The 23,001-nt window shown below is 35.9% G+C and overlaps 1 protein-coding gene across 1 annotated transcript; it reads left to right on the forward strand.

Annotated features, from left to right (window-relative positions):
* The first annotated feature begins 901 nt into the window (after positions 1 to 901).
* LOC125822212 (thiosulfate/3-mercaptopyruvate sulfurtransferase 1, mitochondrial-like) lies at positions 902 to 20,707 on the forward strand. Its single transcript, XM_049501594.1, has 12 exons — positions 902 to 934; positions 1,625 to 1,813; positions 2,127 to 2,186; positions 2,372 to 2,434; positions 2,679 to 2,803; positions 2,885 to 3,047; positions 3,895 to 3,954; positions 5,094 to 5,152; positions 9,744 to 9,825; positions 18,697 to 18,760; positions 20,224 to 20,291; positions 20,432 to 20,707. The coding sequence occupies exons 2-12, from the start codon at positions 1,697 to 1,699 to the stop codon at positions 20,531 to 20,533; spliced, it is 963 nt and encodes a 320-aa protein (XP_049357551.1). The 5' UTR covers positions 902 to 934; positions 1,625 to 1,696; the 3' UTR covers positions 20,534 to 20,707.
* The last annotated feature ends 2,294 nt before the right edge of the window (positions 20,708 to 23,001 follow it).

Below are 23,001 nucleotides of genomic sequence, written 5' to 3' on the forward strand. Positions count from 1 at the left end.
TTTAGATTTACTATTCACTCAAATCTTCTCTAAATAATTCTAAATTATATATATGGGCAACTTTCGATGTTTTAATTCTTTTAATATATTGTATATTCACTATAAATGACTAATTCACATTTGCGACAGATCAAATTTTGAATTTGAGGTTCAAAATGTTTTAATGACAGATTTCAATGGACATTCGATTTTAATCTCCACTAAAAAATCCTAAAATTTAGATTACATGATCTCCTCTCAATATTTCTATTCTTTTAGATACATTATTCACTCAAAATAATTCATGTGTGTGGCGATATCAAATTTTATTATTTGAACTTACCCAAGTGTCGGAGAAGATATGAGTAGACATAGACATAATTAGTTAATGATCAAATGATCTTTCTATTGATTACTTAATGATCAAGTATAGATTCTTGGTAATTAACAGTTAATTGGGTTATTTTTTATTAGAACATTTGACTAAATGGTCATTCTATTTAATTATATTCAAATTTACTATGATTAGTAATAACATACCATTTAATTTAAAATATAAAATTTAAATTTGAATTGCAATACAATCTTTTGTTGTTGAAAGATAATAATATATAACTTTTAAGTTTCACCTCTAAATTATAAGACCTAGAATAATTTCTCCACTTAAATCGTTCATGTTGTGAGGATAATTAACAATAACATACAAATAAAAATGATATGACGAATCGTCTCATATTAAATATTAGACTTTTCTCTTTTAAAATAAATCATAAATAAGAAAATTTATTTTACTAATATACCCTTTAAGAAACTTGCTTACAACTACAAGCTCGTATACTCTTTTTTAAAGAATTAATTGTAAGATTAAAACGGGGAATTGTGAAAGAGCTCTCTTCGTTAAATCTTCCGCTATCTGTCTTTTTTCACTCCCCAATTTCTTCTCTCCGCTTTTACCGTAAGTTCGCTATATCTCATCCTCTTTGATTTCATTTCTGTGATTTCTATTCAATTTGCTTCATCTTGATTTTGATTTGCATTTTTCTTCAATTACTTTGAAACCAGGTTTTTCTGGAGTTGCAGATTTTGATTTTGTTTGATATTTTCGTTTCTCAATGCACAATTCATTTGTCTTGATATCTCACTTGGCACTATCAAAATTGTTACTTATATACTTTCATGGCTCATCAATGATTTAACTAACAATTTGATTGTTTGGTTTTGAATTTGACACTGAGTTTAAGAAAATAAAGAGATTTTTTAATGTTGTGGCAAACTAAAGATATGTACGAAAATGTCATTTAATCTTGTGTGTGGGAAGCTCCAAAAAGGAACTTGAAACTAAATAGGAAAATAACACAAACAAATAGAAGTGGAGGGGTACAGGTTTTTGTTAATTTTTCATCTTTTGCGAGTTACAGTCTCATTAGTGGATAAAGCTTAAAATTTAAGATGTGGCTTTATTCCTCTTACTGGAAAGGTTAAGATTAAGAGTTATTGGAATTTTAGTGCATGGGAAAATTGTGATTTCTTTTAAGTTATGTGAAAACTCTTTATCAGCAGGTCCACTTTCTGGCTTGTATATTCTTGAATTTCATTTTTCTTGGGAAGTTGGCAAGAATGTTCATCATTAGCTTAATCCTTGCAGAGGAAACCATTTCACTCGCAAGTAGCTCCAACTTACTGCTCTAACAAGGTTAAGGGTTATTTTACTCGTTATATGGCTTCCTCAACGGTTGGGGCACAACCATCATTCTCAACACTAGCAATATCAACCAACGAACCTGTTGTTTCAGTTGACTGGCTCCATGCAAACATCAGAGACCCCGACTTAAAGGTTTATGATCTTTTCAGTCTTAGCAGTCAAAACACTTGGTAAAGAATAAACTGGTGATAGTATGGCCGTTACTACAATTGTCTAAACTACATTTGCTGCTCTAAATATTAAATCTGAAGTTGCAATTATTTGTTCACTCAACTCATGCCTATAAAAAGGACAATTCTTTTGCGTTTCTGTTCATTTCTATTTAGCAACACATTTACACGTGTTTTCTTTCTCTTCCAATTTTTGGGTGTGGTGCTGGTTGTATTATGTAAGGCATCTGTCAAATAGTACTGTGATGTTGCTTCTTTTTCCTATTCTTCTAAAGGTGTTAGATGCATCTTGGTACATGCCAGATGAGCAGAGAAATCCACTCCAGGAGTATCAGGTGCTGACTCCTAAGAAATTCTTTTTTGAATGACAGTGCTTTATCTTGAATCACTGATTGCTTTCTAGTAAATATGTTCACAGATAAGCAATTTTCATTTTCTCAGTCACTTTTATTGTAATTTTGTTCAACAGTCACTTTCTTTCTGTTTTTCTGGTAGAATTTTCTAACTTCGACTTGAGCAGGTCGCTTGCATTCCTGGAGCACTATTCTTTGATATAGACGGAATAACGGATCGAACTACAAATGTGAGATATCTTCCCTGCTAAGTTATTTCTCCTCTGGAAAGAGTGATTTGCTCGACATAATCTTTGCAAATTACTAAACCTTCTCTGGTTTCAGTTTCTCTTCTACTGTACCATTTTTTGTTTCATTTTTGTCCCATATATGTTTCTACCTATACTGTAATAGATGCTTCAGTTAGCCATCCGGCATGCTTTTGAGATAGATTTCATCACCTTTTATGATAGAAAAGCTTTGTTGATTTATCAGTTGCCACATATGTTGCCGGCCGAAGAAGCATTTGCAGCTGCTGTATCTGCTCTTGGTATCGAGAACAAAGATGGGGTTGTTGTATACGATGGCAAGGGCATTTTCAGTGCTGCCCGTGTTTGGTGGTGAGTTATTCAATTGATGATAAAAGGCGGATAAGTTCATATCATCCAAAAGTGTCTAATCAATGGAAAATGGGTAATCAGGATGTTTCGAACTTTTGGACATGACAAAGTTTGGGTTTTGGATGGTGGCTTGCCAAGATGGCGTGCTTCAGGTTATGATGTCGAGTCAACTGCACCCGGTGATGCCATTCTGAAATCTAGTGCTGCCACTGAGGCAATTGAGAAAGTATACCAAGGACAGATGGTAAGATAAACATTTCTCCATTTCCTTTAGCTCACTATGCTTGTAGCCTTGTACATCTTTAAACAAAACAAGATTCCACAAGAACAGCACCTTTTGTAGCAATAGGCTGAGGTTCTCTGAGTTTTATTGTCTTCTCGGGACTTTTGCTGCATCATTCCAAATAATGTTTAAGTAGTGACTATGTTGGGGCTTCTTGAATATCCGGAGGGCTCCACAGACAATAGCATCTTGTTCATGTGTAACCGTTCATTATGTAAGGGATGGGCAACTTTTGTTTGAAACTCAAGTCAGACTATCTTTTAAGATTCTTTTTCTCCTTAACCGATTTAAGAAACAGTTCTCTCATTGTGTTACTCAAATGAAAATCTATCCTTTTTATAAGTAAATTTACTGAAAAGTGAAAACGGTACTCAGGTGATACAAAAATTACAGAGATGGACTTAAGAACTCCTAGTATATGCTTAAAGAGTCAATCAAGTCCATCATATTTCCTTGCTCCTTAATTGTATCCCCTTTGTTCCAAAAATACAAGTATTAAAGACAACTATACTTCACAAAAGTTTCAAGGAACTAAAATTGTCTTCCATAGGATGAAGTGAATAATTTGATGTTTGACAAGTTCCCATTTCCTTAATTCTTTGTTTTATTGGGGATGTATATGATGTAAATACCTTTTCAATCACTCTTTGTCCACTTGGAATTTATGAATATAAAGTTGAAACACCAGTTTTTCTTGCCGTGTAGAACTTTTCGGTACATTTTCTTTCTCCCTCTCTTCGTATTTTCTGACGTTGTGCATTTAATGTTATATTGTTTTAATGTTTCTCTTAGAACTTTTAATGTGCAGGTTGGACCTACTACCTTCCAGACCAAGTTTCAGCCTCATCTTGTGTGGACTCTTGATCAGGTTGGTTTCCTTGATTGCTTTCTTCCTACAGCACTTGGTGGTAGTTGCACCTAGCCATGTATCATGAAGCTGATGGTAATGGCAAGGACTTTTTTTGGATTATTGACATTCAGGCTGTATTCAAAATCCAACTGCTTAAAATTAGAGTAATTTTTTTTAGAGAAAGGTAAGAGTAGTATTATAAAGTCTCCAGCACAAAGACTATGCTAGGAACAATATTTACTGTTCAAAAAGCAAAACAAAAGGTAAAACATGAACGGAACTACAAGTGGACTGCAATTTAGTGGGTATTAGATTGTAAGCTTGTTGGTTGATATTTGTTACCCTTAGGGGTCGTTTGGTAGAGTGTATTAGCAAAAATAATGCATGCATTAATCATATAATATTAGTAGTCCCTTGTTTGGTACATTTTTTCATGCTATGTATAACTAATGCTTGCATTGGTTATACACTCTATTGTGTATTGAGGAGTGGATTACTAATACCATGGATTTCTAGGTATTAGTAATGCAAAGGATTTAATACATGCATTTATATGGTTAAAGACTCAATTGCCCCCGAAAAGTACTTTTACATCTTTTCCACCATAATTGTGAAGGATACTTTTGTAAATAAATATTTTTATACAATGCATACTATTTTTAATACACCAAACCAAACAATGCATAAGAATTAATCTATATATAACTAGTACAAGTATAACTAATACTCGCATTACTAATGCAAGCATTACTAATACACTCTATTGGGTATTATTTTTATACACTCTACCAAACGACCCCTTAGTGCAACTTTGTTCTGCAAAAATCTACCTCCGTTTCCCTGATTGACTGGTACAACCCCATGAAGTTTGTGAAGAAAATCTAGGAGGACTAGAACTATGACAATTGGAGGTTGTTTTCTACAGAATACTTTGATCTGTTCGTGGATTCTGGTTATAGCTGCTCTTTGTGAAGGTTAATAGTTTGATGATTGTATGATAGTCCAATACTGGAAAAAAATGTGAACACAATCTTGTCACTTAACATAGGTCAGAAAGATTGAATCTTTCAATATATTCTCCATAAATGTATGTATTCTTATCAGAATACTTCTAGCTTGGCTATAGTTATGGAGATATGATTTGTGTATATTTTCAGGTTAAAAGGAACATTCAAGACAAGGCATATCAGCATATAGATGCTCGATCCAAAGCTAGGTACTTCATCATGTCTGTAAACACATATTTTAAAATGTGATTGACTAATATGCTAAGCTATTTGTTCAACAACACTCACATGATGACGAGAATAGATTTTATTTGTCAATTATCTTTTGAAGCAGTTACAACCCTTGTGGATTTACTTTTAGATTTTACTTCTCCCTCCTAATTTATGCGACACATTAAGTCTGAAAATGTTTGGCACATGTTATGAATAATAGTGATGTTTAATTTGACCATCCTATACTCTAAGAGTTCAACTTCAAACTTAAATAATGAGGTTATGCTTTCCTTTGCAACAGTTAGTATAATATGCAAGTCAAGTTGTCTTTGTGCCTTGTTAAATATGTCATTTGATTAGGGAGTAATATCTTTTGGCATGTCTTGTCATCTATAGGGCCTTGTTGGATGCTTCCTTATAAACAATTATTTCAATATGCTAGTCAAAGAGAGGCTGCTGTCTTGTTGTATGGTTAGAAAGGTCGGAGTAATAAATTTTGGCACGTCTTGCGATTTAGATAGTTAGATTGCCGTTATATGAATATGTATTTCTTTCTTATGCTACATTATCTTTAGGACATGTGGACAGAAACTTTTTCTCCTAATGTGAATGTTGGCATAGCCAACTTGAACATTTTGTAATGGCTGCAATTGATGTGCCTTTGTAAGCAGGAAAACTTAGATAAACATTATTAGTGGTTACCCTCGAGAAAGGATGGAATCTGAAAATGTTGCCATTATATCTTTCTTGACAATGCTCAAGTTTACCACAGTCATGGAGTCATGAGTTATTAGGGACCACTCATTACATAATGTGTGAAATAGGCAAGTTGAGGTGCTTATATATCTTCTCTTTATACAACATACCCAATGTAATTCCATGAGTGTGGTATGGGGAGGGTAGAGTGTACGCAGACCTTATCCCTACCTTGAGAAGGTAGAGATGTTGCTTCCGATAGACCCCCGGCTCATGTAAAACATTTCAAAGCTGTTTAAAAAGGGAAAACAATAGTAAAGTAGACATATCAAATAGGGAAAGCATTACTTAACATTCAAAAAAAGGAAGAGTAGCAATAGCAAAATAATGCGACAATCGAGGTACCAGAAATAACAAGCAGCAGTAGAAGTCACAGGCCAAGGAACTACAAGAACAAATACTAATACTACTAGAATGAGAGGAGAACAGGTACACTTCTCTACACTACCACCAAGCCTTTCCTGCAGGAAAGCGAGACAATACTTAATTACCTACTAGCATTCTACCCTAATCCGTAATCTCCATAATTTCTATATAAAGTCATGTCCTCGGTAAGCTAAAGATGCACCATGTCATGTCCAATCACCTCTCTCAATACTTCTTTGGTCCATCTCTCCTTGAACCCACCATTGCCAACCTTTCACACCTCCTAAATAGAGCATTTGTGCATTTCCTCTTCACATGTCTTAACCATTTTAGCCTCGTTTCTCTTATCTTATCCACACGGGCCACTCCCATCTTGTTTTAGATATTCTCATTCCTAATCTTATCTCTCCTAATCTGCCCACACATCAACCACAACATTATCATTTCCGCACCTCACATCTTCTGGACATATGAGTTCTTAACTGACCAACACTCCGCCCCATACAACAGTCGGCCTAACCACCACTCGATAGAACTTGCCTTTAAGTTTTGGTGGTGTATTTTTATCACACAAGACACTAGAGGCGAGCCACAATTTCGTCCTTCCAACACCAATACGAAGTGTGAGATCATCGTCAATCTCTCATTCTTTTGGATTAAACAACAATAACAACACACCCATTGTAATCCCACAAAGTAGGGTCTAGGGAAAGTAGAGTGTACAGAAACTTTACCCCTACCTTGGAGGTAGAGAATCTATTTCCAATAGATCCTCTGCTCAAGAAAAAATGGTTCAAAGTAGTATGAAATAGGAAATGACAGAAGTGAGAAACTATGACAAACCATTCTAAACAGTGGCTACAATTGAATAATACAATAATTGTTGAAGAGTCCCACATCAAATAAAAAAGGGATATGTGGTGTCTTTATAGGCTTGGGCAATCCTCCCTTTGAGCTAGCTTTTGGGGTTTGAGTTAAGCCCAAAGCTTAATTTAACATGGTAACAGATAAAGATCCATCCCAATTAATGTTTACCGATGATGAGCCCTTAGATTAAATTGTCCACACACCAGATGTCCAGTCCTCGCTGAAGAGTCCTAAGAGCTATTCTTCATCTTCTTCCTAATCTCCAAATATATTACCAAAACTAGGAGCTTATGTTGGTTCATAAGAGTCTCACCCGGGATAACCTTGTAGTCTTTACAAAGACCGTTATCATCTTTCTTAGGGAGAAAATAGTATATTTGTCTTACCCAATGTACTATGGAACTTACCAAGTTCTCTTCCTCATTTGAGAAACTCAAACTGGCTACCCCAACCCAAAGGCTCCTGCAAAGTCCTCTTTGCCCAAGCCAGCTTGTGGTGTGTATGGACTAACGATGTTTGTTAAGATATGATACCTGGGCTTAACTCAACCCCAAAAGCTAGCTCATGAGGGGTCATTTGTATTCCTCAAGACTACTAAGTACCAAAATTTATACTTGTCCACATCTAACGCCTTAGTACCTACCCATTTGGTCTCCTAGGCACTAGCTACACTAATCTTCCTCTTTTTGAGAATCTTCACTAGTTTATGGACTTCCCCATTAAAGTCCCTATGTTCCAAGACCCCACTCTCAGCCTAGAAGATCCCATAACCCACTTACCATCCCTGACCCTAGCCTTTGTACCCGACCGAGAAAATAACTAATCAAGGGCTTACATCAAAATGAGCAAGAATCAATACTCAAGAGTAAAGACAAAGCAAGAAGCTAAGGACCAAAATCAGTAAGGCAGGAACTGAAGCACAAATGAGCAAGAATCTAAAGACGAGTACAACTAATAAGACAAGAATGATAGCACTAAAGGCTGAGAGAACTATACACAAGAATCGCTAGGGTAGGATCAAAGCACAAGCAAGCAAGAATCTAAAGGCAAGAATGTCTAATAAGACAAGGATGATTTCACTCGGATAAAGACCCTAGATATTTGAAACTTCCTCTCTTGGGAATGACCTGCTTATCAAGCCTCACTTCTACGCCAACCTCGTGTGTCTCATCACTGAACTTGCTCTATAAGCACTCCTTTTGGGTCCCACTCAACCCGGACCCTTTAGACTCTAGGATTCGTGTCCAAACTTCCAGCCGAGCATTATCTCCATCGCGAGTCTCGTCAATCAGTACTATGTCATTTGCAAATAACATTCACAATGGCACCTCTCCTTGGATATGACGTGTCAACTCATCCAACACCAACACAAATAGAAACGGGCTAAGAGCGGATCCCTGGTGCGACCCCATTATGACTTAGAAGTGTTCTAAGTCTTCTCCCAGTGTTCTTACCGGCTCTTGGCTCCATTGTACATGTCCTGAATCACTCTACTGTATGCCACCGATACACTTCTAACCTCCAAACACCTCCATAGAACCTCTCTTGGGACTTTATCATAAGCCTTTTCTAGGTCAATGAACACAATAGGTATGTCCTTATCCAAATGAGCCCATTAACTCTAGAAAATGCAAAACCTCAACTTTTTCATGTAAGAAACTAAGGTGCCTATGATACCAAGCATAATCAGAACTGTTGACTGTACTCTTCCAGATGTCACAGCTTGCGGCCCCAGTTAAGAGCCATTTGATTGCTTGATATGCATTGACATGTATGTGCATAAGATTTAGAAAGAAAAACCACTTCTCTTTATATGTTTAGATTATTACTAGCCTCTTTCTTTGTGTGATGTCAAGGAGCAATTCTCACATTAACTTCTTTTGTAGGATTTCTTTCCTTTGTGGTGTCAGTTCCTTGTTTACGAATAAAAAAGGATTGATATATACTGTTCATAGGTACTTGTATGATGATGGTCTAGGAAAAAATCATCTGTTCTAGAATAGATTTTACAGGGTAGGGCATATTTACATTTTCAAGTAGTTTTGGTGAAGTTACTCTCGTGGTCATTTTTATTTCAAGAACTGCAATTGTTTTTTGTATAGTCATTTCCGTTATGAGTGGATTCTGTCCAAGAACGAGTAGTTGTGCATATCTTCTTTTCCCATCAAATTACAATGCAAACACCGCTCTCTGCAGGTTTCGAGTTTAAAACAAAGCTACATAAATGTGGTACCTATACTCTACATACTTAAGATATGATGTTGGGGGGAAATAGTTTTTAATTTGGATATTTAAAGATGCGCATACTCTTCCTCTATGAGCGAGACTCCATCCAAATCTTCCACTAGGCCTTCTGTTCTATGAACACCCCACCACTGAATGATTCACTTTCAAGTTCTCGCTGTAAATACCTGGCCGTAATATTAGGAAAAAAACTTTTATTAAGAAGAGGTAATAGAGAGTATAAATTGATAATCAACTGCAGTAGACTGAAGCAACTGTAATTGGTTAGTGTGTAAATTTTCTAGAGTTCATTATGCAAGCTTAATTTTTTTCATAGAGTTAAGTCAGCTGGAGTTTTGTTTTGCACTGTTTTAGGTTTGATGGTGTTGCACCAGAGCCTCGAAAAGGAATTAATAGTGGGCATGTACCCGGGAGCAAGTGTATTCCTTTTCCACAGGTGAGGATCTGTGCATTGAAGAAAAAAACGATCTTTTTAATATTCTATGGCAATTTTTCTGTTTCATCTTCTGTATAAAACAGTTCCTGCTTTCAAATGAAGATATGGTGAAGTATTTCTGTTTGAATAGGTTAAACTATTTGTCTCATATTTCCACAGTGCATTTGATGCTCCTTGACCATGGAAAATTTACTTCCAGTCATTGGTATCATCTGGACTATCGAGTGCATGACAATATAACTTTCTCACAGTTGACAATGATAAAAGCCATGAGCTTGTACTAAGTTTGATGCATTTTGCTTAAAACCTTGTTAACTGAATGTCAAGGCCCAAAATATGAAATTTCAATACTATGCCTCTCAGGGATGCAAGTCACAAAAATGAATGTGAAAATGCTCTCAGGCACAGTTATTGAGGTCAGAAAAGACTTCTTCTTTTCCAGCCGTTTTTAAAGTTTCTGGCGTCTTTACAGTTATTCGTTAATCACATTCATCAGTTATTAGTTATTACAACAAAAATTGATATAGATTCAACATGTGGGGGTGGGTGGGGGGGGAGGAGGAATAGGAGATACTCTGCTATGGGATTCAAGTCACATGATAACTAGATTCAAATCAAGGGTGGAGGTTTGGTTTGAATGGGAGGAATAAAACAGAAAGTTGATGTGCAGAGCTACTTTTAGTAGAAAAACCATGGAGTGATTGTGCTTTGTTTTACAGGAGGTATCAAGAGATTCTAATATGCATGGCAGAAGGTGGAAACTAAACGAACATCATTCAAGTTACTTTTGATACACTATTAAATGAATCTGGTTTAAGATTGATCCAACAGCCTATGCCAGTTAAAGTGACGGGGAAACAAATATTTCAAGTAGGCTCAGTTTTATTACCGAGTCCCAGCTCTCTAAACCAAACCATTTTACTATGGTCGGTAATAATAAAATGGGACCAATCTTTGTGGAGATTGAAGCAAATAAATCAGTCCTTGGTAACTCCAAATGCAGCTCTGGAGAATTGGCAACTCGAAACTGCAGAAGATTCTCAATTCCCGGAACCAAAAGAGATGGCGACCCACGAAGGAGACAATTATGAAGATGCTAAGACTATCATTGAAGGTGCGGGGAATGCAATAAAGGGGTAAATGAGACATTCGAATGATTGAATATAGAGGTTGACATTGGTCTGTTGAGGAAGCAGACCACTGACTATACAGATGCAGGAGGAGATACAAGGGGAAATGGACCCATTCTTATGGGCTCACCAGAATGTGATCAAATTGAGCAAGTAGTTTGGGGTTGATTTTCATGGATGTGAAATGGATGCTCTGGCTCTTTTTATGAAAATTGATAGCAGAAGGAAGGCAAATTAACACGAGTTAGAATCACTAATCATGACTACTACTAAAATCAAAGGCCTGCAAGACTTCAAAGGTTTGGTCTTTGATATGAAGTTAAAAGGCAGTAGGGCAAGGAACAATGGGAAAGAAGTTCCATACGGGGAATAATGAATGTCAAAATCATTTCCTGAAATATGAGGGGGTGAATCTTAGAGCAAAGAGGAGGGTGTTATATGGTTGGTTCTTAAATGGAAAGAAAATATCTTCTGTTTTCCGGAAATGAAATTAGGAGATATAAGAAAAGGTCAAATAGTTGTGGGAAACAGGGGATTAAGTATGGAATTAGAGTCTAGTGGAACTAGTGGAGTATTTTAATAATTTGGGATAGTAAAACATAGGGTGGGGGTGGGTGGGGGGGTTGATGCAACTGGCTCTTATTGTCATGTCCCGAGCCTACACCCTGGGCGGGACTGGCAATCGAAGACTATTGCTGGCCCCAAGCGAACCCTTGGCCTGGCTTACTTAACTCAGCAGAAGACTTAAACTCAACAAAGTAAGTTCATATAATAAACTGGAATGTTATAAAGGAACATTCAACTGGCCATTAAGGCCAACTCAAGTCTCAACATGAAATAATGACAATGAAAAGACTAAAGAACTAACATCTGACTGTCTATGAAGCCTCTAATAACAACTTGGATGGATGTTGGGACAAACCCCACAACATCCTAATGAACTAAACTACAAAAAACAATGAAATGGAGCCTCCGGAATGCAAGGAGGCTCACCAACAGACTCTGAACTGTTCACTGGATTAACGATGCGCCGGAATGCCATCCTAGTTACCTGCGTCTGTATCATAAGACGATGCAGGCCAACTGGCATCAGTACATTGAATGTACGAGTATGCGAGTTGGAATGCTAAACATAACATAGGCTTGAAAAGGATCTGAAAGAAACACCTACCTTGGCTCTTCTCAACTCATGAATACTTAACTTAACTCATTTCATTATAAAGCAGTTTAAAACAAGTGCAATATAAAGAAAAATAAAACTGTTTAAAACATGCTAGCAACTCATAATCATAAAATCATAAAAGACATATCATGATCCCTCTCAAAGTCTACTTGTGCAATGCATGAATGAAGTCTCATACCCCCATCCATACTAAGCAGAACCCCTTGAGGAACCATGCAATTAGTGATGTGGGAGTTTCTCTAACCGACAACCATCACTTAAGAACTATAGTGATGATACAACGTTATTAGCCCCACGCTGCCCAGGCCATCCTATACCTTGCCGTGGTATAGGACCTGTACTACTAAGTGGATCCACTAGTCTATGCGAAAAAGATTTATCTAAAAAGTATGACCCTTTTCTACCCGTGATGGCTACATGGTTTATGGAGACTTGAGTTAATGTGAACTCACATCCCCATATCAGTGCTCAATACTACTCTCAAAAATATAATATTAACTCTTATGTTTTAAAACATACTTCTTCTATGATTTGAGATTAATGCTCAAAAACATAGCTCAAAGGCTATCTTGGAAATCTCAGTTTCCCTGCTTGCTTCATTTAGAAAGCTATTACTCTTTTCTGAAAACTAGCCCGAAGGCCCTTTGGTTCCGTTCTTAGTTAAATGTGAAAAACATTTTAAATCCCTTTGGGAAATACTTAGTCCCCATATGTTTCTTTGAAGAAAAGAACTTCAACGTTACTCTTTACTGAACTCAAAACTTAAGTCTTAAAACAAAGTTAAAACATTTGTGAAAGACTTTTTAAAAACTTTAAGAGCTTATCTTAACTCGACTCTTGACTTCTCTTCACTTTGATCTTAACTGCTCTTGACTTAACTCTTAACTGATCCTTGAATTGAATTATGGATTCAAGGATTAAGATTTGTGATTGGAAAGATCTCATGATGTTTAGGAATGACTTTGAATAGCTAAACCTGAGAAAAGTTACGAAATCACCGTCTTGGAACAAGTCCGCGACGCGGAGACGTTTCTGAATAAATGCTCGCGAAATTAATTTTTGAGACAGAGGAATCCGCGTCCTAACCGCGATGCGGAGACAATTTTTCTTCACTGGGGAAGCAAGTCCGCGACACGGACCTGCGCGTCAGAACCTGCTCGACTTTTCCTTCTTCGTTTTCCAGCCCCAAATTGCCTAAACTCGATTATAAAACTCAAATTCATTTTAGATCCCGATACCCAACATATGTATTCAAGAATCTAACTCAATACAACCCTAAAACTCAACGTAAAGATCTCAGAAACTCCTCAATTCATCCCAATTCAAGAACAACATTCAAATTCAAGAATACATGTCAAGAACATCAACTTTTTATCTCAAAAAAAAAACATCAACTTTCAAACACTTTTAGGACGAATTTCGCTGAACTAAACATGTTTGGCGCATGGGTGAATGAACCCAACGCTATGAAAGACTCACATACCTTGTAGGATCAATTCCTTGGCGAATCCACAACCAAAATCGATCGTTTTTAGCGAATCTTGTTTTTCTTCTTCTCCTTTCTCTTGCATTCTTTCTCCAAAAACCCTAACTCTAATTTTCAAAAGCGTAAACTGCACTAACTCAGTCTTGACCCCAATTATCTTACTAAAAACGGATTTAATCAATAGGGCAGAGAAACGACTAAAATACCCCTTAAAAATCCGGATTGGACATTTCTTTAATCCAACAGCCCAACTTCCAAAGGGAATAACTTACTCATACGAACTCGGAATCACGCAAATTCAGTGGCGTTGGAAAGATTATTCCACGAGCTTTCCAACCATATCTGGAAGTACACCTAACTCATCCTGAGCTAGGAGTTATGACCGTTTGAAGTTGACCAAAAACTCACTTTAACACCTTTACCAAATTTCCAGTTTTTTAAATTCTTCCCAAAAATGACTATTTCCAGGTTTTAAACTTCCTTCTAGTTCTTAAAAGATGCGAGATGTTACACTTATTCTCTTACCTACAAATTTAAACAAAAAATTCAGGATTTTAACTAGCATATGACAAGGGTTATACCCCAAATTGCGACAGTGAAAGACAGGAAGTTTGGTGGAAGATTGGGTCTGTAACGGGCTTATTTGCAGGACCCTGCATGGAGGTTGTGACTTCAACTTAGTCAGATCTCCTCTTAGTAGAAGTAGAAGCACCATGTTAATGGCATAATTCTCTGATTTTATTGAAGATATAGAGCTGATTGACCTTCAGCTAGTTGGGAGAAATTACACAAAACCAGGGAGAAATTGCACATGGACTAGAGGGATAGGCATGTGACATCATGTGGCTTTGATCCCTATAAAGAATGGAGCTAAGGAGTTGAGGCAGGTTAGACAATCAACTTAATAAGGAGTATTTACTAGCTGATTTCTAAAATGCTCACGGAACGACTCAAAAAGGTGATACACAAACTTGTAGACTGACAGCAATTGTCATTTATAAAAAGGATGGCAAATTATAGATGTATAAACTCTGGACCGTAGGAGAAAAACCAGGCATTATGTGCAAGCTATCATTAATAAAACATGACTATATTCTGCTTGAAATTCTGTATAAGATGGGCTTGGGAGAACATGGATCAGCTGAATGAAGTTTTGCACAAGTACTATCAGATTATGGATCCTCTGAAGGTTGCTTCCTTCTCAAGGAGGACTATGACCCCTTGTCACCTTTTTAAATTTCTTCTAGCTAAGGAAGGATCCAAGTTCCAACAACATGTTGAAAACTGAACACATGAATGGCTGGATTAGGAGTTTCAATGTGGCAAACAATCAAGCAAAAAGGTGTATATAACTCACCTTCAGTATGCATATGATATCTTGATTTTCTATGATGCAGAGCAGATCCAACTGAAATACCTGAGGGTCATCCTTGTTTTTTTAAGCTATTTCACGACTTCATATGAAACATATTAACGGGAGGAAAAGTCAGATTTCCCTGTTAATAAGGTGCCCAGAATGCAACAAATAGCTAAAATAGTGAGAGGGGAAATTGGAAGCATCCAACTGTCTACTTGGGGGTGCCTCATAGTACCCATCTCTTGGAGGCAGGTTGATACTTATTGTGAGAAATATTGGAGAAAAATATTATTGAATTATTGTCGTGTCTACATTATTACATTGAGACCCTATTTATAGACACTACAATACAATCCTTTACCAAGTAGGATACTATTTACTATTCCTATTTCTATTCCTATTCTATTCTAAATAGGATTGTATAAACCTATTCCTATTCTACTAGGATTGTATAAACTTATTCCTATTCTAGTAGGATTGTATAAACATATTCATATTCTAACACTCCCCCTCAAGCTAGTGCATACAATTCATGTACCTAGCTTGTTACAAATGTAATTAACACGAGGACCAATGAGGAGCTTGGTGAGATATCTGCAAGTTGATCAATCGACTTCACAAAATTGACAGTCAATCTCAATGTGCTTGTCTTCTCATTAAATACGGGATTTGATGTATAATGTCAGTCAATATCAATGTGTTTGTCTTCTCATTAAATACTGGATTTGATGCATAATGTCAGTCAATCTCAATGTGCTTAATCTTCTCATGAAATACTGAATTTGATGCATAATGCCGATAAAACACAGTGATAAAATTCCAGTGTTGAACTTCCCAATCCAAACTTGCAAAGACTGACTCACATAATCGACATACAAGGCTACTAAACTCCCCCTGAGCAACAAAGTGCTCAAAATCTAGTATAAAGTATGGATCATGTTGGAATCAATAGATTAGTCGATATTAAACAAGTCACCCAAAAACTGGCCGGAACATGCTCATATGTTGGAGTATTAGATTTGATGGCTAAAAGTGGTCACAATCTAAGAAATAAAATTATATGGGTAGGGTCGGAATGATATCACAACCTAACTAGAAAATAGAAATTATATAGGATAGTTCGAATTGATGGAATGACCCCATTGAAAAAGAGAAATAATATGGGTAAGGTCGGAATGATGGCACGACCCTACTGAAAAAGAAAAATTGTACGGATAGGGTTGGAATGATGGCACAACCCTATGCAAATCAGATTTGAGGAGTCACCGGAAAGACAAATGGAACTATGCAAATCAAATCTGAGGAGTCACTAAAATGACACATGATGCTATGCAACTCAGTTATGAGAATAGTTCGAAAAAATCCATGGTACTACACAAATTAAATATGAAAAGTAGTCCAGAGAGATGCACAGTGCTACGCAAATTATATATGAAAAGTAGTCACTGGAATGATGGCACAGTGCTACACAAAAAAGTAGACACCAGAATGATGGCACGGTGTTACAAAAATTAAATATGAAAAAATAGTCACCGGAATGATGGCACAGTGCTACACAAATTAGATATAAGAAATTAGTCACTAGAATGATGCATGGTGACCCACCTTTTGCTAACATAATCATTGGCCAGACGGGTAGCATATATGGGTGCCACTCGCCGGCAGCAGAAGCTCTTTAATTCTCTACCAAGTTCGTAGAGGTTCTGATACCATGTGAGAAATATTGGAGAAAAATATTATTGAATTATTGTCGTGTCTACATTATTACATTGAGACCCTATTTATAGACACTACAATACAATCCTTTACCAAGTAGGATACTATTTACTATTCCTATTTCTATTCCTATTCTATTCTAAATAGGATTGTATAAACCTATTCCTATTCTACTAGGATTGTATAAACTTATTCCTATTCTAGTAGGATTGTATAAACATATTCATATTCTAACACTTATCAACTTTGTTTTGGATGCTCCGGTACCTACATGGTGTTACTATTCCTGCATCTGCAAGTGTGGAACAGAGAGGCAGGATGCCTTGAGGAGAAACTTTCACTAGCAAGGAAATAAAGAAAAGAGAGGTTTTAATCTAGTCAAGTGGATAACTCTTAACTATCAATCAGCAAATAACAAGGGGTCTGGAATAAAAAAAACTTGAAAAAACAAAACTACCTTTTGATGAAGTGTTTGACCAATCACATTGGGTTACTCTGATAAAGGCAAAATATGGAGAGGAGGGTTTTTGGATTACCAGAGGGGTGAACAATCATTATGGTTACCAGTCTGTGGAGATCCATTAGAAATTTATGGCCAAACCTCTTAGACAAGTTGAATTTCAATGTGAACAATGCAAGGAATATACTTTTCTGCGAGGATAATTGGTTGGGTATTGGAAGTCTAAACAACTTTATCCTGAGATATGCAGTTTGAATCAACAGCAGAGGGGCAACATTGGAGCAAGTATGGTTTACACAGGGCTGGAATCTGACTCTTAGAAATCTAGTATATGATTGAGAAATGCACAGGATAGCTATTTTCTTTTAACATTTTGAAACAATGCAAGGGTATAAGGAAGGATGGCGATACACTCCGATGGAAAGAAATATAAGAGTGGATTTACACAGTCATTTCTGCATATAAATATCTGAACCAGGAGGAATCCCGACTCAGTTTCCAGCCTTGAAAACATTTGTGGGAAGTGAAGATAGCATATAAAGGGGTTTGCTTCACTGGGTTGGTAATTAAGAGGTTATCCTTACTCAAGATAACTTAAGGAAGAGGGGAATTCAACTTTGTTCAAGATGCTATTTATGTGAACAGAATGTAGAGACAATCAGCCAACTGTCTCTACATTATAAAGTTACCAGCCAACTAAGAGATCTATTCATCAACCTCAAAGGTATCAGGTGGACAATGCTTGAGAGAAATTTTGAAGTCATGACAAGTTAGGACTCGGTGGTTGGGGAGTGGGAGGTGGGGGGATGTATCACTAACAAAGATGGATTAGAAATTGTCCCAGCAACTTAGGTATTTTCAAGATACACACAGTCCTCTGTAAAAATGAAGATGAATTGTATTCTTCTCTTTATATTTTGGGCTAAATTATCGATCCAGATTCAATTCTAGAAATTTTAGATTCCTTGTAAGAGAAGCAAGGATGATAGTTATTTTTGGGTCCTTAGATGTAACTCTCATATATTTGGTTTCCAGAACAATCTTTGATGATTTATATACTGATCTTGTTATATTCTCAAAAAAGAAAAAAAATTAATGCTTCTCGGGTCTTCCAAGAATCATTTTGGGCATATTGGCTCTTGGATCCTACACTGATGCCTTCGTCTGCCTGCAAAGATTCTTGAAAACTGAGGCATTCCCATCTCTTTGTCCCCTTATGCTTGACTTTGCACCTAAGCCCTGGAAAACCCAGTGTGTGTAGTACCTGTTCAGTTTTCTAGCTTCTATCTATTCTTTGATGATTTATGTACAGACTATCTAGTTGAAGCTCTGAATCAACCTTGGGTAGTCATCATCAGTATGAGAGTGAAACAATGAAATGAGCTTCACATGTTTTGCCTGTATTTCTTTGTTTCCAAAACTTAATCCCTACTGAGTAATTCTTAGATCAAGTTCTGTAGCTGTGATATATTCAAATCTATATGTTTTTTTAAAAAAATTAAATATTCAAATCTATATGTTTGTGGTGATTCTTATCAGATGTTGGATGGCTCACAGACACTCTTATCCCGTGAAGAGCTCGAGAAAAAATTTGGTCAAGAAGGTTAGAACTAGTCTCATTTTCTGAGCTAGAGTTTGGGCATGTTGCATTTCTGTGGTTTTGCTTTCCTGCTACCCCTAGCTTTGTTGAATGTTAGACCTCATAAAAACAGTGAGCCATATGTTAAAAAACAGTGTGTTGTATGTGGCACGTTTAGTCCTGAAGCTACCATGGAGCTCAGGTTGGGAACTTAAGTGCAAGATCGTCATTGCAAAACATCCACGTCATTGCCTATAGGCAATTAGAGACCCCCTTTAAGAGGACAACACTAGGCAATAAATATAGTCAGCAAAGTGGAGAATTAATTATTAACAAAATGTTTTCTGTAGTGATTTGGGTGCTCTTTAATTCCCCCCCCCCCCCCCCCACCCCACAATATCTATGCTCTTTAATTTTTTCCCTTCAGCATTTTAAGTAATGGCTAAAAATACCCTGACAACTACTTGTAGGGCAGGAGTTTATATCTTCGTATCATAGTATCCCATAAGTTATGCCCCTGATACCGAAATAACAAACAACTTTTTTGTCATAAGTTCATATTTTCATGTCAACATATCCCACAAATTATGCCTACTTGGCATAACAATTTATGCCGTATGTCCCTACCGAAATAATGAACAATTTTTTCGCGGCATAAGTTTATATGTTTGTATCATAATATCCACAAGTTATAAAAAGCGTAACAAGTTATGTCGTATGTCAGGAGGGCATAATGTATTTCCAAAAAAAAAAAAAAAAGAGAGGGCACACAAGCCTAACTTTTTTTTTTCTCTAAAAAGATAAAGAATTTACTCCCCAAAAAGCATAACTCCAGTTTCTGTGCACTACAACACATTTTGGAAAAATCTACACAACTTAAGCTGCATAACTTAGTTTCTGCAGAATTTATGCTTAGGGAGGCAAAAATTTTCTAAACTTATGCCGAGCGAGGCAAAAGTTCTCTAAACTTATGCTGCCGAGAGAATTGGGTCCGAAAAGGGTACTTTGGTCCACAAATTACATTAACTGAGCAGTAGGGGGAAAAATTAAAGACCAATCTGTTTGAGGGGCAAACCATGCAAAAACTTGAAATCTATTAGCACTTTTTTTGGGGGACTAAAAGCATGCCTTGATTGTATTTAGTGCTTCAAGGCCCAATAGACTTATGGCTCTTTTCTGCGCTATTGGCCTTTAACAGTCATGGTAAGAAACCGTAAGGTTGTCATGTTGTATTTTTCTTCCACTTGTATTGATGCATTATCTTTCATTGGAAGAATATAATGTCTTTTCATTTGCATGTTTATGCAATTATGACGTATGCATAAGGTTCCCCTTTGAAATGGAGAGTTGGCACTGTTTCATTCAGTACTGTGTTTAATCATCTAACTGCATCTAGTAGATCTTTTGTCTAACCATGGGATGTATGTTATTTGAAAATGTCCTTGCACTTTAGGTAACTAATCTAACAATACTTGTTTCCTTGGCAGGTATCTCTTTGGACAAGCCTATAGTTGCCTCTTGTGGCACAGGTGTAACTGCTTGCATACTTGTCTTGGTCAGTTGAATCCTCTTTCTCTCATACAGCTCTCGCTTGTACTGTTGTACATTAATCAATGCCCAGTATTCATATGGCTATTCCATTGTCGCAAAAGAGGGATGAATTTAAAGTTCATTTATCTTTTTCTATCTTTTTAGGGCCTCCATCGACTGGGGAAGACTGACATTCCAGTCTATGATGGTTCATGGACAGAATGGGCAACACAGCCAGATACACCTCTCTCCACATCTGAAAGATGAAGACGTTTGTATGGTCTGCTTGTTTTTATGGGTGAACAATGATGATGGTGAATCTAGATCTAGTTCCTTTTCTTAATGGTTAGTGTAACAACTTCAATTGTATTGCTGAATGATAAAAAGTTGTACAAATTGTCTTAATTTTACCTTCCATTATATTTTGGAGCCATTGATACCCTCGCCGTAAGCAAATCGTATCGTATTTCCCGGTGATGCTAACGAGCTTTTGTATGGACAGAAAAGCTTTGAACCCTGTCAAAATCTTGACACGGTGGGTTTCATGTGTCAAAATATTTCCAATGAAGGTCTAAAGATACTCATCTACTTTTGATAATGTGTGTATACACCAAAGGAGATGGCGAGCTTTTGTTCTTAATTTAATGGCTGAAGTTGTTATAACACCCCGAAACTTTGGTGTGGATTATTACTTTCGTACTTAGTACTAGAAACACTCTTATGCTTAGATAAGTCAACTCAAAAACGCCTCCAAAATCACATGTATTCATGTGTTGTCCAGTTGGACTTTATATTCGATGGGTCATTATTGACTTTAAAAGCTTAGTTAAAATAATTTTATACTAGTGAATATAACCATGCTACACATAATTATAAATTTATTACTTCCTTCATTTCATATTAATTGAATTTTTGAGGTGTTTCACCCCCTTTAAGAAAAGTAGATTAGGCATAAATTGAACATAGTTTTCCATTTTTACCCTTATTAATTATTGTCAAATTTATTGAAGTCATCACATTGAAAATCCAAATGAAGGGTAAAATTGGAAGAACACTTTAGTCTTGAAAATTGAACAATTAAGTTAATTTGGAAAATGAAAGATGCCTCTAAAATTCAATTAATATGGAATGGAGGGAGCAGTGAATGGACGAATATTTGTATTTATATATATAAATCATTGTTGGAACTTATATATTGGTTGTTTGCATTTTCTAAAACATTATTAGTTAAGGTGCAAACAACCAATATATAAGTAATTTTCTAATTTTTTTTTACTGAAATAAAGAATTTGACCGGAGAAGAAGAAAAAGAAAAGAAAAAAAATGAGAGAGGGGTTCAACTTGACGTGGAGTGGGGTGGGTGCGAGGTCAAGGAAAAAAAAGAAAATGGAGGGATGGATCACTTGAAAGTGGGGGGTGGGTGGAAGATGAAGTGAATTAAGATGAAATCAAAATTAAAATAAATCAAAAAGTAAGAGAGAGAAATAAAGAAAAAAACTTAAAATGAAAAAAAAATACATTTTTAATTAAATTAACACGTGTCATATAATGATTGGTGCGTGAACACACTTGCTTCTTAAAATCTGGGATTGATCGAAAAATGATATAATAATATTTGTTTAAATTTAGTGGAATAATAGGTGTCGTTTGAAAATTTGAGACGACTTCAATTATGACTTTATGCTTTTCTCTTAATTTAAATATATGTTTGTTTTCATTTCTTTATGCTGCTGCCATAGGTATGTTACTTGTAAAAATACATACAACAAACCCAATCAAATAAGTTACTCATACATTACAGACTAGTAAAATTACCTGCACTTTGCGCGGGTATTTAATATCATGAAATTTATAAAATAATATTTAAAATTTATCGGTCATTAAAATAAAAATACTATATTATCTTACATACAAGATTACGTAGTAACAAACATTAATAATGTAAAGGAAAATGAAAATTATAACATTTTATCATTTATCCTTAATAACATAAACATAAATTAATGACTGTAAAAATACATATCAGGATCTGTTACATAAGCAATGGTGTCAGTGAGCCACTCAATAGGAGCAAAGTACACAATTATTTAATTGTGCAGAAGAAGAGGAGGTTAATAATTTTCATTGTTTTAAAATGAAAGGAAATCCCTCTATTTATAGACAACAAAGAGTAGTGTGAACAATGTTTATTGTGTCTTATCGGAAATGTTACAACTATTTGGAAAAGTTACAACCTTTTGGAAATGTCACAATCTTTCATAAAAGTCGCAACTTTTCATAAAAGTCACAATTTTTCATTAAAGTCACAACTCTTCATAAAAGTCACAATTTTTCATGAAAGGAGAATTCTAGTTTTGGAAATAAATAAATTAAAAGGGAATTTTGATTTATGGTGGCGTCACGTATGCGGGCCTAGGATTTTTTTTTATATGATATATATGATATATGATTTTACTACCCAAAACTTCTTCCGCAATTGTCCTATTGATAAATGAAATTCTCAAAATGTTGAAATAACCACACCTACAAAATTTAGCCATCAAGAAACTTGAAGAAACAAATTTATAGTAACATACTTGGATAGATTTATTTTAAGTATTTTAAAATAATTTATAGCATTTAGGTAAAATAAAAAAGTACTACTAATAATTGGAGTTTAGCCGTAAGAAAAAAAGGAAAGGTTTAGAAAATGAAAGCCTGCAGATAAACCTCTAAAAAAACCCCAAAGCCCCTTG

This window comes from Solanum verrucosum, unplaced genomic scaffold (genome assembly GCF_900185275.1).
Source record: "Solanum verrucosum unplaced genomic scaffold, falcon-dt-bn FXZP01000103.1, whole genome shotgun sequence".
Taxonomy (NCBI): Eukaryota; Viridiplantae; Streptophyta; class Magnoliopsida; order Solanales; family Solanaceae; genus Solanum; species Solanum verrucosum.

What these genes read in the sequence shown, in the direction of transcription:
- LOC125822212 (XM_049501594.1), top strand. Translation starts at nt 1,697, where the DNA reads ATGGCTTCCTCAACGGTTGGGGCACAACCATCATTCTCAACACTAGCA. An exon ending in AGTGTATTCCTTTTCCACAG is followed by an intron (nt 9,826 to 18,696) that starts GTGAGGATCTGT and finishes GATTCTTATCAG; the next exon opens with ATGTTGGATGGCTCACAGAC. An exon ending in GAAAAAATTTGGTCAAGAAG is followed by an intron (nt 18,761 to 20,223) that starts GTTAGAACTAGT and finishes TTTCCTTGGCAG; the next exon opens with GTATCTCTTTGGACAAGCCT.